We start from the raw sequence: 13,913 nt of genomic DNA, 5'->3' as shown, positions 1-13,913 counted from the left end.
TACCAGTCAGTTCAGTGTGAGAACGTATCCCCTCTGAAAACCCCTCCACCGTTATGTATTATGAGAGAAAAAAAACTATGGCGTGTAGGCAACTTCACCCCTCTATCAATATTTAACTGGCTATTGATTGGGGAATAAAAGGAGTGTTGTAAAATGTCAGTCCCAAAATAAGTGTGGCTTTATTAAAAATAAATATTTCCCCCTCCTCATTGAGTCAAATTGCGGCAGTCAGGCTGTGTGTGTGAGTCACGCTGGGCTCAGTGTGTTTGTCCTGAAAGGTCTGCGCTCCGTTCATTGGCCCCGCTCGTCACTTTGAAGTCGACCACAGAGCGAAATGAACACAGTCCCAATATTTGGCTCTCTACGTTCCCTTCTTTTTCCCTTGTTCTTTTTCTTCTCTCTCTTGGGGAAGCAAATTTATTCTCCTCTGGTTTTGTGTGGACTTGACAAATAGTTTTAAATGTGCCAAATATGTCCAAACCTGCATCTGGAGAGTGTTTGCATTTATTTTTAACTAACAATTTGAGAAAGCGAGTCAGACTGTGAGGAGGAAAAGTGGATGAGTCATCAGCTTTAGGTAATTGTGAGACAGGAATGTGTGCAGCCATATCCGCCATAACTCTCCCACAATCCTCTCTCGACAAGGCCGGCCCACTGGAGGAGGGCTCAGGGGAAGAGAGAGAGAGAGAAAAAAAAAACGTCCCTCAAAAACACAGAGAGGAATTAAAAAAATCTTCAGAGCACTTCTCGGCCAAAAAGCCAAAGTCCTGGTCAAACCCCGGGAGGGGAGGGTGGGGACTGGCGGGTGAAGGGAGGGGGGTGAGCACACTGCTGTCAATCACATGTCGCAGAGTCCCGCCCCCCTCATTAGGAAGGTAAACAATAAAAAGAGCCGATGAGAGACGTGACCAGGCAACACCAGAGCGGGGCACGCTGGGTAACCAGAGATGCACGAACAAACAAAACACCCTGCAGCAACTCAGAACCCCCCCTCCCCCTCCACGTAAGCCCTGCCTCCCCCAAGAGAGAGAGAGAGAGCGAGAGAGAGGTTAAAGACTTGAAGGAGTGTGTACAACTCACATGGTGGGTATTCAGATAGCACTCACCATGCATGGTAACCATGTGAGTCTGCACAAGGCACACAAGAATGCACTGGTTCAAATCCCCATGAACACCCCCCCCCCCCCCCCCCCACTCCCTCGTCTCTCTCCAACTCCAAATTTATTCAAGAGAGCAAACTGGTCCAAAGCTTCCTCCTCTGAGAGCGAGGCGAGACCGTCCTGCACACATCTCTCATTTTCCGTTTCACACAAAATACCGCCAACACGTCTGGATCTGGAGGATCCAAATCACGGCTTCATCAGTTGGGAGAGAAATGTTCTCCAGAGACTTCAGACACCTACAAAACGCCAAAAATAAAAACTCGTTCTCCTTCATTTCTTTGTCGTTTTTTTTTTCTTTTCTTCCCTCGTCCTCTTTGCTCGGCTCGCTCCACCTCTTGTTCTTGTGCAAAAGGCCCCTGAAAGCTGGTTTTGGCCAAAGTCCAAGTGGAATCAAGAGACAAAAAAGTGTCAGCACGAGAAAGGGAAGTTAACAGGAGGGGGACGACTGATAAATGAAAAATGAGACACCGATATTTTGTGAGATTACAGGAAAGTTTTCAAAACTGGAAGACGGACATTGGCTAATAGATTAAAGGAAAAAGTCTTCAAAAAAGAACCCAAATGATTATTCCCCTCAATTAAGATTAATTATAAGAATAAATCAAACATCTCAGTATAATCTGCCTATGTAAATGTTAATATAACTTAGTCCTCCATTGTTTAGTGTTAACAACTTATCAAACTCATCAATAAACTGCTGAACACGGCCACCATTTTCATTTTGTAATTTAAGTCAGGGACGCTCCTAATGACTGATAAAAGTAACCGTATGCAAGCAGGAAACTAACTTTTCAGAATAAGAGTGGATCAGTTCTGTTGATTTCAGCATCTGTTCTTCCAGATGTGACAATAAGCAGCATGTAACATCACGTTAGCTTCACCACAGGAGGCACTTGTTCCTGGATGATACACCAAGTTATAGCTGCAGGAGATGATGACAATATTTAATGTGCTTCAACTTTGTGTTACCAGAATGAAAAGCTGTCTAAAGACCACCCTCAACGTAAGGAAATAATAAAACAACAACGCTCATTTCCTAAATTCTCCAAAACTTCCAACAACTTATGGAACGCAGGTACTCATTATCGGACGTTACAGTCAATACGCAACCCTGAAAGAGTCGGCGACATCATCAAAAGTTGCCCATGTGATAGAATTGCACAGTGCACCTAATCAATCAAGGTCTGTAGCACGCCGCCCCGATGTGTTACAAAGCCCAAATAGATTTACAAATGATGTGTGCGTGCGTGTGTTTGTGTGTGTCGGGGGTGTGGAGAGGGATAAGCTCCTGCATAGGATTACATATTGATTTTAAACATATAAAAAAGCTTATCATATCAAACCGTAACAGGAAAAACTCTGGGACCCGGCTATGCATAAATCCCTTTTAGATGGCGAGAGGGCGTCCACTTTAAAACATGCGCACACGCACACGCACACACACACACACAGGCTCTTGAAGGCAGCCAAGACACAGCTTTGTGTGTGTGCATACATAGGTGTGAATCAGTAAGCAGATAAAGAGGGCATAGTGGATCAATTTTGTGGCAGGGAGATGAGAGCGTGGCATACAGATGGCATTTTCCTGCCTGGCATCACACCAAGGAGGTACAAGGAGGTGGTTATCACCGAGCATGCTCATAAGCTACATCAACACTGTCCTTAAAGTCTGGGCTCGTTCCCCAACAGTTTTATTTTACAACAACTGCATATTTAATCACTGACTGTGATGTTCAGAAGTTTCAATTATGTAGGAAAGGAATCATGACTGGCCCTAGTTTTTACAATTATTGTTGTAGTAGGATTATACTTGTTTTTAGTCTTATATTCACTGATGATTTATTGGTTTTCTTTGCTTCTTATATGAATAATGATGTGAGTCAATCGTTGTATGTTTGTGGTTTTCTTTTTTTAAATGGTACAGTATGTCAGTTATTTTTTCTACTGTAGTTTATGTTGTTGAGATCAAAAGTGCAGCAAAAATAACTCCATTAATATAATCAGTACCGAAGTACTGAAAATACGCTGCTTACCTTCTTCTTGACTTCTTGTTTTTTTATCCCTACACCAAAAATCATGGCTCAAAAGTGATGGTTAAGATCTTTTAACTCATTGAAAATGCTAAGAGAAGTTTAGAGGGATTTGTCCTTTAGCAGAATATCAGCTTCAAAGTCTCCTGACCGCTCTTCCCACCTCAAAGCGCTCTGTCTCCTTTCCTCTGGGTATCTTGTAGCTCACGTCAGCAGCATAAATGTAGAATAAAACGTCACTACTCTCTCCTCTGATCTGTAGCACTGATTCAGACTGAGTCAGGCAGATTCATTTTTTAATCTCTCGCTTTTAACTTTGACCACAACTTTATTTTTTACATTTTTAGGAAGAGTATTTTTAAGATTTACAAATTTATGGACGTCTGCTTGAACTAGACAGCACTTCTGCAAATAGAACTTTTTACTCTACTGGGACATAAATTAAGTGTTTTAGCCAGTCAGCTGTCCAGCACAGTGATGTGGACCGTCCGTGAGGGCTGACTGAGGGGAAGAGAGGTGTATTTGTGTCAGTGCCGGTATATATTTTTCTCAGCAGGGTGTGTATGTCAAGTGTATCTTATAGTGATTTCTGTTTTTCTTCTACTCTGGCTCTCAGTGCATCTTTCTCTCTCTCACTCTGTGTCATCGACTGGCCAACCAAATCAGCAATTACTCGCACGCCCGACCATCGCTCAATGGACCTGCCCAAGCACCAAATAAGAGCTGCGGAGATGTGTGCCCAACTCACACACATACACAGAGAAAATGACAACACACCTGTGAGATGTAAACTCACAGATGCAGGCAAACAGAGACCAACAGATCCTCAAAAACACACACAGCTCTCCTCCCAGCAGCTCAGAACTATCTGTGGCTGCTACAGAAAGGTAGAGCCTGTGAATGTTAAGTGCCTCCCTTAGGGAGGAAAATAAGGCTGGCTGATAAGTTAGTCAGCTGCAAATCCAACAAGTCCACATGAAGGCAGAGAGGACCGCAGTGACACGACACACACCACCTCTCCACCTCAGCTCACACACACTATCTCTGCTCCCTCACTTCCACACACAGGCACAGACACACACACACGCGAGTGCGCAGGCAGACACCTCATACAAACCTGATATATACAGAAATGTACACACACAGTTACCAACAATGACACGCACGGAAACAAGCACACACTCACAGCAGGCTGGCTGGCAGACACAAACACACACCCTGGCACATGAACCCGAAAAAATGTGAAATCCTCCCGTTTGACTCGAGCAGCAGACACAAGCAGCTCAATAAATATAAATAAAGAAAGTGGCCGGAGAAGACAGAGGAAATCAACGTGGATGCAGGCAGTGTGGCAAAGGATGCAGCTCCTGCTTGGATACGCATGTCTGCTCCCCCCTCACCCCCTCTCTGACAATCCCACCTCCTTTCCTGCTAATTACAATTGATTTATTATGGACCAGGTAGCTTATCAGGTGCCTGGCGAAATTACAATGGGTGTCCGAAGGCTGTGAGGAGAAAGGGGGGTTTCGGGGACAGGGTATGTGGTGGTCAATGTCGAACAGCAAAATCAATTAGCATTGATTGGCAAAAGGTTCATTTTGCCAGAGAGGACGTAGTCGAAGGGGATTAAACTTCCCTGGCCCTCTGACAACTTTGATACGACACAATGGCTGCTTTTCTGGCTGCGGTGTAGTTAACAAGCTTTCAATAATATAACTGCATTTTTTGATCCTCTCTCTATGCAGCTGTGGCTAGATTTCAAATCAGGCTTCCGTTGGTCAGGTCTGGCTAGGAAACAGATAGCATTGATCAAGTATCAGGGAGTGAAATCCCTCGCAAGCTCGCATCATAATCCTCATCAAGAAGCCAAAGCAGAATTCAAATCATCCTGCTTCAGACTCTGGATGACGGCTGGTCAAAAGACAACAGCCAGACAAAATGTAGGAGCCTCTCATAAAAGCTACAGGTGATGGAAGATGAATCACTCAAACTCATCGCTAGCAACAGCTTTACCTTCTCTTTATGACAAGGAAATGGGAAATAAACTCAGAGTGCTGCAGTTTGTCTCATCTAGTAGCCATTTTGGCAAAATAAATTAGTGAAGATTTCTCTCTCTCTTGGGAGCAGTAAAATGAGCAACAAGATGAAAAAAGGATTTTTACGTCACTGTTGCAATCAGTGAAACCTGGTGTGAATTGTAAGGTTGTCTAAATGCATAACAACAGATTCCTCATGGTGTGTGTGTTTGTGTGTCTTACCCTCGATGGCCAGCATGGCTCTCAGCTCTCTGTTGAGCAGTTCGAAGCGTCTCTCCAGATCATGCTCTTTCTCCCTGTGGCAAGTTAGACAGAAAGAGAGAAAACACACACACACACACACACACACACACACACAGACACACACACACAACAAAGTTCATCAATATGTTAATGACTAAATCATTAAGTACTTAAAGAAACCTGCAATAAACATCGATTCAGCTACTCGCCTGGACCTTCTCCGGCTTCACATTAATCTACTGCACATAACTGATACTCATAGTGCACTGACACAGCCCTGGGTGAATGTGTGTGTGTGGGGACAAAAAGGGAATATAAGGAAAGGTGGTGAGGATGAATTGAAAACAGAATGAAGGAGAAATATATAAAGAAATAAATGCCACGTGTATGTGTGGCCCTGAATATATGTGGTTTGTGTGTGCGTATGCAGCTCAAATTGAATTCTTTCCTCTTTCAGCCATATTAAAAAATGAGCTAATTCGGCCCCTAATAGAATTTGTCCTTCACAGGCGCCTTTTCTCTTCGCCTCCACAAAAGGAGAACAGAAAGGGCTAATAATCAGCCCTTCTGTCAATTGGCCACTTTAAAAGGCTCCCCTTTCCCACGATATAATGTGATTATGAATACTTCAATCTCTCCTCCACTTGCACACTTTGAAATCCGCAAGGAGAAGAAAGGCAGTGTGCATGTGTGTGTGTGTGTGTGTGTCTCCACCTGTCGCAGCTGACCACATACAAAGAGACAAGAGATAGAGTAGCGATCGCCACATTTCTATTGATTTCATATCCCGTCCACATGTAAATCAATGAGCAGATAGACAGAGGGGGGTGAATGCAGTGGCAAGTATACTCCGAGCCTGTGCAGTTAGTTTGATGTAATGCTTGAATAGTGCTGTTTGCAGGTTTTTAAAGTGGGAAAGATTTAGAAAAGCAAGCAGGTGTTAATGGGGATGTTTCCGCTAAAGTAAACCAGTTTAATATGACTGTAAAACAAATCGTTATCTGCAAAGAAAGATGAGGAGGCAAATGTGTACATACAGCAGAGAGAGCTGGTTCTGTCTTCTAATGAGGGCGTTCTTCTTGTTGACCAACATGAACCACTCCTGCATCATGGCCTCCTCCTCCTCCTTGTTGTTTCCTGGAAAGTGCACATAAACACACAAATAGAAGTTACACATGAAAGCGCAAGAAATTGAAAGCGATGAGACAGAAAAATTACAGCGTTACGCCCCAACAGAGTTGCTAAGTCCACCAGATTATATACACTCTTCGCTTAAACATTCATATACTTCAGACCGTGCCTTCACAACATCAATATGGCTTCAACCAGGGCAGGATTAACTCGTCAATTACCGGTGAGTGTAAGGATGGAGCCTCTCACTGTAGGCAAATACATATCACATATATCAGTGGGCCTTCAAAAAAATAAAACAAACAAAAAAAACAACAACCCACGTGTCTGAGACTCACTGCCGCTTAGTGTAACACCTGGACAACACAGACAGCTAGCAAGGTTCAGATGCACAGCTAATGTAAGCTTCGCCCATGCCTGGGGCTGAAGCTCTGTGCTGTAACTTACTTACTTTGTCATGTTAAAACCGTTTTTTATTTTTTATTTTTGGTGAACAGCAGCAAAAACATTTGCATCTTGACATATTCAACAGAAAAAATCTTACTTGTAAGGTCACAATAGTAACAAGATGGACTATTATCCTCAAAATGTGCATTAAATGTGACATAATTACTGTAAAATATCATCAAAATCAAAAAACTGTCTCCGTTTCAGTGTTCACATTTTAATTACCACCTCACATATAATAGAAAATTACACGCTGTTTGTCCATTTGAAAAAATCACTTGGATATGTCTTGGATTTGTCACACGGTGAGGTCAGCTAAAAAGAGACAGCAGTATTAATCCGACACTTACATCTGTGAGGAGAAGAAAGAAGGATGAAAACAGAGGACGGCAGATGAAAGATCATCTTGGGGCTTATGCTATTATCACTCGCAGTTTTTTCCTTTCTTAAGAGGGAGCTACATTAGCTGGGAAGCTACAACAAGTATCATAACAAAGAAGATTTATTATAACATCTATTAATTATGGCCTTATTGAACTTGGCTACGGGTGAAAAACACAGGAATTTTATTTTTTTTATGTTAAGTAGAGAAGCCATTATAATGTGGCTTTCCCCTCTGCAGCATTTGTTCTGAAGGTTTTATGACTTAATTATAACACCTTCAACATAATACTGTACAATGGAAACCATGCCAATCTGTAAATAAATGATAGACTTTTTAGGGCTGGATAAAACCAAAAGAAAACAGTTCCTTTGTCAGGCACATACACCAGTGTTCATCACATAGCAGAGGGAGTATTGGTCCACTGCGTCATTGACGACAAAAGGCAGACACGTGGATGTGTGCGCGGACACCGGTGAGTGTGTGGACATTTGTGATACTCTGAGCCAGCAGATGTATGTAATTTCATTTAGGAGGAGGTAGCGGGGAGGAAGGGAAGAGAAAAAAAATACAAGCGAATGAAAGAAAGCTTTGGGATTTAGCGGAATCGGAGGCTCGTGGATTACTGTAGTCAACTTTGAAATGGACGACACTCGGAGGGGGGATAAAGCCTGCGCTGACAGGTCATTGTGCTGCCTCGAAGTCAAATAAAACAAGCAAATAATAATGGCAAATATTAAGCTCCTGTGACATTGTGGCGAGGCGGCCTGGAAGACGAGGGGGGATTATAAAGCTATATCCCCCACCGCTAGCCTGCCAGCAGCTACCAGCCAAGCACCAGCCGCATTTTATGAAAGGAGGGAGGGGAGGTGAAGGGCGGGAGAGAAAGGAAAGAAGGAGAGGGAGGTCAGAGGAAAGGTAGGATAAAGGAGAAGAGGGAGGGCAAAAGAGGTAAGACAGGCAGAGATGATGGGGGCAGAGGGGAAAATGGTGAAAGTGAAAGCAAAATGGGATGACTAGAGGAGGGAGCAGGTAAGCGAGGGGATGGAGGGACAGATGCAGGACAAGTGGTGCAGGACACTCAACAGCTGCTCAGCATCCACCTCCCTTCAGTCAACCTCTCCAGGGTTGAACTCCGACCTCCAGTTGCTACCTGACTCTTAAAGAGACAGAGGAGCGCCTGACTAAACATTTCTGGATTTATTGTTTATAGGTTTTATTGAGCTCTGTGGGTAAAGTCTTCATTAATATTTAACACAGGACTGCAACCAACAATTTATTTCTATAATTTCTTGCTTGATCAATCAGATTTTTTTGTTTTTTATTTAACCAGTAAACGCTCAAGAACACAACTTTGAACTTTTTAGTACACAGCCATTTATATATATATTTCAGTTCATTTAACTGAACTGCATTCTATTGCAGGAAGTACTAAAAGGAACAATGAAGTAAGATTCCATATATGAGAAGTAATGTCTATTTCAGTTTTGTAGTACTGTACCAAGTGCATAAATTAAAAATCTAACGCAGAGCTGGGGGTTTCATTCCCATTGGGACAAAGACAAAAAAATGGGACTTTTTCTTAAACTGGATCCACTAGCTGCGCTGTAATGAGAGCCCCCATAAAATGGCATATGTTACCAGTGACAACAACAGAGAAAACACTGTGTTGTGTGAAGACAAATGGTGTAAATATCCCTGGCAAGCAGCACTGACACTGTGTCTGTGAATCCAGCCTTGGCTCTGAGATGCTGTGGATCCATGCTGGCTCTCAGGGGGCCATCTTGGATCAAAGCATCTGGCGGGTTTGGCAGGTTGCATTCTGGGTCTTGCTGCTTGCCTTACACGCCACTTCTCGGTGCTTCAACACAGAGCAGGGCAGAGCAGACACAGGCCACTGAGACCGAAGCGATAAATTTGGCATTGGTACAATGTTTGATCAAGACATCAAAGGGTTAGGGAAACATGTCTGATGGAGATACACTGGATTTCCCTACCTACAGGAAACTTTATCGTCATTATTACTGTTACCTCAGCTATCAATGTTGCTGTGCTGGTGACAAACACAGACGATACAATCATCTCAGACACACACACACAACTGAGATACAACCGATAGATATATCCCAACAACCCCTCTATCTGATTGCCTGTCTCGCTCTTCTCTTGTTTCACTCTCTGTCTCACAAACACAACCAGGATACAATGACACGAACGGAGAGGAGGGAGACTCTGTCCCTAAGGCATGAAGAAAAGACTGGTTAGCACAGGTCGCCGTTTGTGTACTTCCATGCGAGAGGAGGTATGTAAGAGAAATAAATAAATAAATAAATAAAATAAAGGAAATAGAAAAGCTAAAAAGACAGAGCAAGCCTCTATAGCCAAATAAGATTAAGATAGCCATCTTGGCCACTGTTCCATTCAGTGTAGATAGGAATAATGAAACCCACCCTGAGGTGGTCAAACGGCTGCTGCTGCTGCTGCTGCTGCTGCTGTAGCACTACTTTTGAATTAAATGTGTTACATGTTAGGTCTCAGCAAGGATTAGAGTTAGCTAGTGAATATTAATTGATTAGTCAATACTTTGGAATATATAGAGCAGGTAAAGAGCCTCTGTTTACAGAAATAGTTTAATAGGTTTAAAGGGTGTATTTATTTTATTATTTTAGTTTATGTTCTCTGAGTCCAACATGATCATTGCATTACGTCACAATGCTTTATTTGTCTGTTCATTTTCAGTTTGCGATTTTCAGTTTTCTGATTCAATTAATTTCATGTAATTTAACTTAAAAATTTAATTAAATTGACAAAATTGTAGAGGTCAACACGTTGTCCTTCAAGTTGTAGGACACCTGATCGCTTCAAATATACACTGATCTGTATAAATACTATGAATAACAGCAGCAGAATAAGCAGGAATCCCCTTTAAGGAATTTGTACTTAATGTCTTGAAGAAGGGAGTTTGAATAACAGACAAAAAAAATGAACGAGACAGAAAGAGAAACGCATTAAAAGCTGTGATCACAGCACATTCATCTCATTTCTTATCCCACCATTTTGTCATTTAATCCAATAGCTGTTAATCCAATTTGTCTATCGGACATGTAAAAAGGCGGGGAGGAGGAGGAGAAAGAAGAGGAGGAGGGAAAGGGAGGAGATAGCGCTGAACTTCTCTTCTGTGTTCCAAGTCACTTTCTCAATTGCGGTTTATTTAGGGCCGCGCTTGCACTTGTGTGTCTCCCATCGCTTTCTCTGTCCGACCGTCAAGCCCGTCTGATATCAGCGGGGATCAGCAAAGATGAAAGCCAAAGACACATGAAAGGAAATGAGAAAAGAAGGAATAAAAAGAACAGGATGAACATTGTTTCCTGTGATTAGGTAAGAGCTCGTTAAAAGGCTGTCACTGCAGCGATGTGAATATGCATGACAGGGGCCGGCCTAATCAGAGAGGTCTGTGGCGAGGACCAGAGGGGGGAATTGTGTGTAAGTAGGCAACTGAAGACTTGATTTAATTAATGTGAGTAGAGGAGTGTCTTGTTAGGAAGGAGACAGGGAGAGACTGAGAGCAAGCAAGAAAGGTTAGGGAGCTCTCAAACTCAGCTTTGGCGATAAAACATGATCTAAAACATTTGGAGCTGGAGGAGATGGTTCTTCCTTTTACTCTAAAAAGCAGAATCCCATTTAAGTTAAGGTTGTTATTCAGTGTACATCAAGTGCAGCTGTTGCAACATTACAACACTTGATATGTGGAAGAATCAAACTAGTCCTCTCTACACTGAACATGTGATTTCTCCAGCTCTCTCTTATTCTATTCCGCTCTCTACTGGAGTGCTGCTGAGGGCTATTTTTCCAGCGGAGTCTTGTACGAGGCCTTTTTAGCTGTCCTCAATGGCACAATGGTCCTAGCGTACAGACGGATTCCTGCTTTATTGAACCTGTGTATAATGTCTGCTGAATGGGACACATTAACCGATTCACGCTCACCTCTTTCTCTTCCTCCCCCCGGATGGAAAAAGGAGAAAAGTAAAATACAAAATAAAAGAAAAGGAGGAGGAAAAAAACTCCTCTCACACTGAGGCACAATAAGTGCCTTTTCCACTAGTGTCATTTGTCAACCACTGCTTGCTTTACAACTTACAAAAGAGGTGGAGGTAGAGGAGAAAGCAGGGGAAGCAGGAGTGGGCTGTGACGGAGAGTTTTGGAGGCAGCGGGATAAATTAGCGTTTTATCCATAATCATAAGTGTGGCTGCATAATTATTTATTTATAATTATGCCAACACTGGAGGTCCTGCTTCCTGTCAGGGTGGTGAAGAAACTGCACAGACATGTGAATTAAACATGTATAATCACACGATACAGTCATTTTTGTTCTGATCATAACCACTACAAATATGAATGGTATAAAATAAGGTGCCTATTTAAAACACATATGTAAAATCTCGGTTTCTTTAACCTGACTAAATTCATTCTAATGAGAGTTTCTAACTTATATGTTTATATGAATGCTAGATAAAGCAATCTGTTAAGATAAATGTGTTTACAGGCCACAAAACAACGATCAGGTTAAAATGTAGTTCTGCCCACTCTGGAGGGGCTGAATCTGCCAGAAATTTAGCAGAAGAAGAAGAAGTTGCTTTAATGACAACATTAAATTGCAACAGAAGAAGATGACTAAGATGGACCCATGTCTTCGACCTTGCTGCCAACATGGATTCTGGCTTCATTCCCTTTTCAAACACTTGTTTAAATGCATGGATATTTTGCCACCTACATGTTTCTATCCCTCCAGGAAACTCATCATCTAATGTTTATTGCACATGGGGCTGACATACGTAGAAGGAATAGATGCAAACAATCAGATCAAGTGTTTATACAGTTATTAGGTCCAAATATTTTTCTAAAGAAACTCATTATTAAAGGTTTACACCATCCCTCTTAATTGACTGAAAATTTCTTTCGATCATGTCAGTCTGTTCTGATTGAGATGTTAACATGAGAAACTTTAATTCTGACTGGGCTATTACTCTGATTACTAGTGAAAATGCAGCAATCGGGTATAAAAAGAACATCTGCTGATGTGCAACCTGTTCATTTAATAAAGGTAACATTTAGATAACAAAAAGGTTCACCTGCCACAGTGGTCAATCAAGAGGCCTTTCTTATGCTAAAATGTATTCTGTGCTCAACATTGTTACTTGATCATGAGTCAGCTCAAAGCGCAGGAATACCTCATTGCTGTACGGTTCTACTTTTATTTGATGGCTGATGAGACTAATGGCAGGAATGGCTAGCAGGAGGTCACAATGAATCGGTGATGAATAAAACGCTGTATCCCAGGTAATATATTCAGCTTAAAACTAATTGAAAAGAAACTTTACAACAAATGTTTTAAAACATTTGTCTGTTAATTGTAACTCTTGGCCTACTGAGTCATTTATCATTTATGTATTTTATTTATATCTAAACAATATTATCTTAGAGCCCAAACTTTCATTTAAGACCAAAACTTTTAGTGGTTATCATAGAGTCCTGATAATGAGCAGAGTTTCGTGAGACTGGCAAAGCCTTTTTTAATGAGCAGGGCCGTGTACGTATTCAGCTTCTAAAATGGCTCTCTGAAGGTTCAAAGACCATGTCAAACAGACACTAGGTTTGTCTTGCTAACACGTTCCCTCCTTGCATCCTTCCCTGTCTTAAACACACCCTTGCTTTCGTCTGCTGACTCTTCTGCGTGCACATAGGCACACACACCGCTGGGCAAACACATTTGACCTCAAAGCTAACAGTAGACCAACCTCCAGACACCCCTCATTCCTCCACCTCAGAGGTTAAGGAGGGGTAGGCGCTCGGGCAAACAGAGTTCACATAATGGATTGACTCTGGAGATCAAATGTTCATATTAGGAGCTTCATTTTGTACACACACACACACATGCTGAGGTGCACAATTTCAACTGAGATGAAGAGTGAATTTAATAAAAGTAATTTATGCAGTTTTCCCTCCCCGAGTTCTTCCTCTCTTTTATTTTTCCACTATTGTCTTATTTTTAATGTTCACATTAAATGTTAAAAGTGTTTTAGGAGTAAACTAATATTATTTTAAAGAGGAGCAAAGAAGTGGTCAGATGAGCAAAAAGCAAACACCATTCCTAGGGTATTCTTCCATTTGTCTAGCAGAACCAGCAAAGCCGTGACAATCACACAGATACACTCCTCCTCCTCAACTCACCCTCCTCAGCATCTCTTCCCCTCCTTCCCCCCAGCTCCATCAAATTGTGTTTTTGCTACAAATCAATAAACATTATCAGAGAGTGGCAGACTATGGGCTGGTGGAGGCAGCCTCTGTCTGTTAAAGCCCAGACCGCCCTGTCTCTATCACAGCCTGGGTGAGAAGGCCAGGAGGAAACAGAAAGACACACAAGAACGAAAGGCAGACACACAAACACAAAAATACAACTTACAGTAAACATAGGGTGGAGGC

General features: G+C 42.1%; 1 protein-coding gene across 4 annotated transcripts in view; it reads right to left on the bottom strand.

The window, feature by feature from the left end:
• The window catches only part of ehbp1 (EH domain binding protein 1), a 131,006-nt gene that overhangs the window by 2,805 nt on the left and 114,288 nt on the right, over window positions 1-13,913 (bottom strand). For all 4 annotated transcript variants that reach the window (XM_084561373.1, XM_084561375.1, XM_084561376.1 and 1 more), the window contains 2 exons: window positions 6,510-6,609; window positions 5,452-5,525 (listed from right to left, as the gene is read on the bottom strand). In XM_084561373.1, coding sequence (XP_084417499.1) covers window positions 5,452-5,525; window positions 6,510-6,609 — 174 coding nt within the window. The remainder of the gene's footprint in view (window positions 1-5,451; window positions 5,526-6,509; window positions 6,610-13,913) is intronic.

Source organism: Chelon labrosus (genome assembly GCF_963514085.1).
Source record: "Chelon labrosus genome assembly, chromosome: 15".
Taxonomy (NCBI): domain Eukaryota; kingdom Metazoa; phylum Chordata; class Actinopteri; order Mugiliformes; family Mugilidae; genus Chelon; species Chelon labrosus.
The sequence above is the reverse complement of the archived record's forward strand: the minus strand, read 5'-3'. Positions and strand labels throughout refer to the sequence as shown.